The sequence below is a fragment of the Penaeus monodon genome, chromosome 23 (genome assembly GCF_015228065.2).
Source record: "Penaeus monodon isolate SGIC_2016 chromosome 23, NSTDA_Pmon_1, whole genome shotgun sequence".
Lineage (NCBI taxonomy): Eukaryota > Metazoa > Arthropoda > Malacostraca > Decapoda > Penaeidae > Penaeus > Penaeus monodon.
In genome coordinates, this window is record NC_051408.1 from 15,397,483 (window position 1) to 15,397,769 (window position 287).

Genomic DNA, 287 nt, shown 5'->3' on the forward strand with positions numbered 1-287 from the left:
GTGGTCCGTCTAATGGAGTTTCCTCCCCGCGCGTATGGTCAGGTTCCTTTATGATGCTCGCAGGCGACGAGGCCCCGTTGCCTCCCGCCGAAGGTGTCCGCCCGACCTTCACTGAGCGTCCCAGCATCAAGCAGAGCGACGACTGCTCAAGTGTCATCTTCAGATGCCGCTGCGTTGGCAACCCTAAACCAACCATCGCCTGGTGAGTGCCTGTGCCGCGGCGGTCGCTTCCGACCTGCTCCGTTTGTGCTTTTAGAATTCTTCTCTTAATAATGCCAAAATATCTG

General features: G+C 57.1%; 1 protein-coding gene across 1 annotated transcript in view; it reads left to right on the forward strand.

Annotated features, from left to right (window-relative positions):
- The window catches only part of LOC119588147 (twitchin-like), a gene marked incomplete in the record, with an annotated part of 124,648 nt that overhangs the window by 21,385 nt on the left and 102,976 nt on the right, over window positions 1–287 (forward strand). Inside the window, 1 exon segment of the mRNA XM_037936853.1 lies at window positions 43–202. Within this exon segment, the coding sequence (XP_037792781.1) occupies window positions 43–202 (160 nt within the window).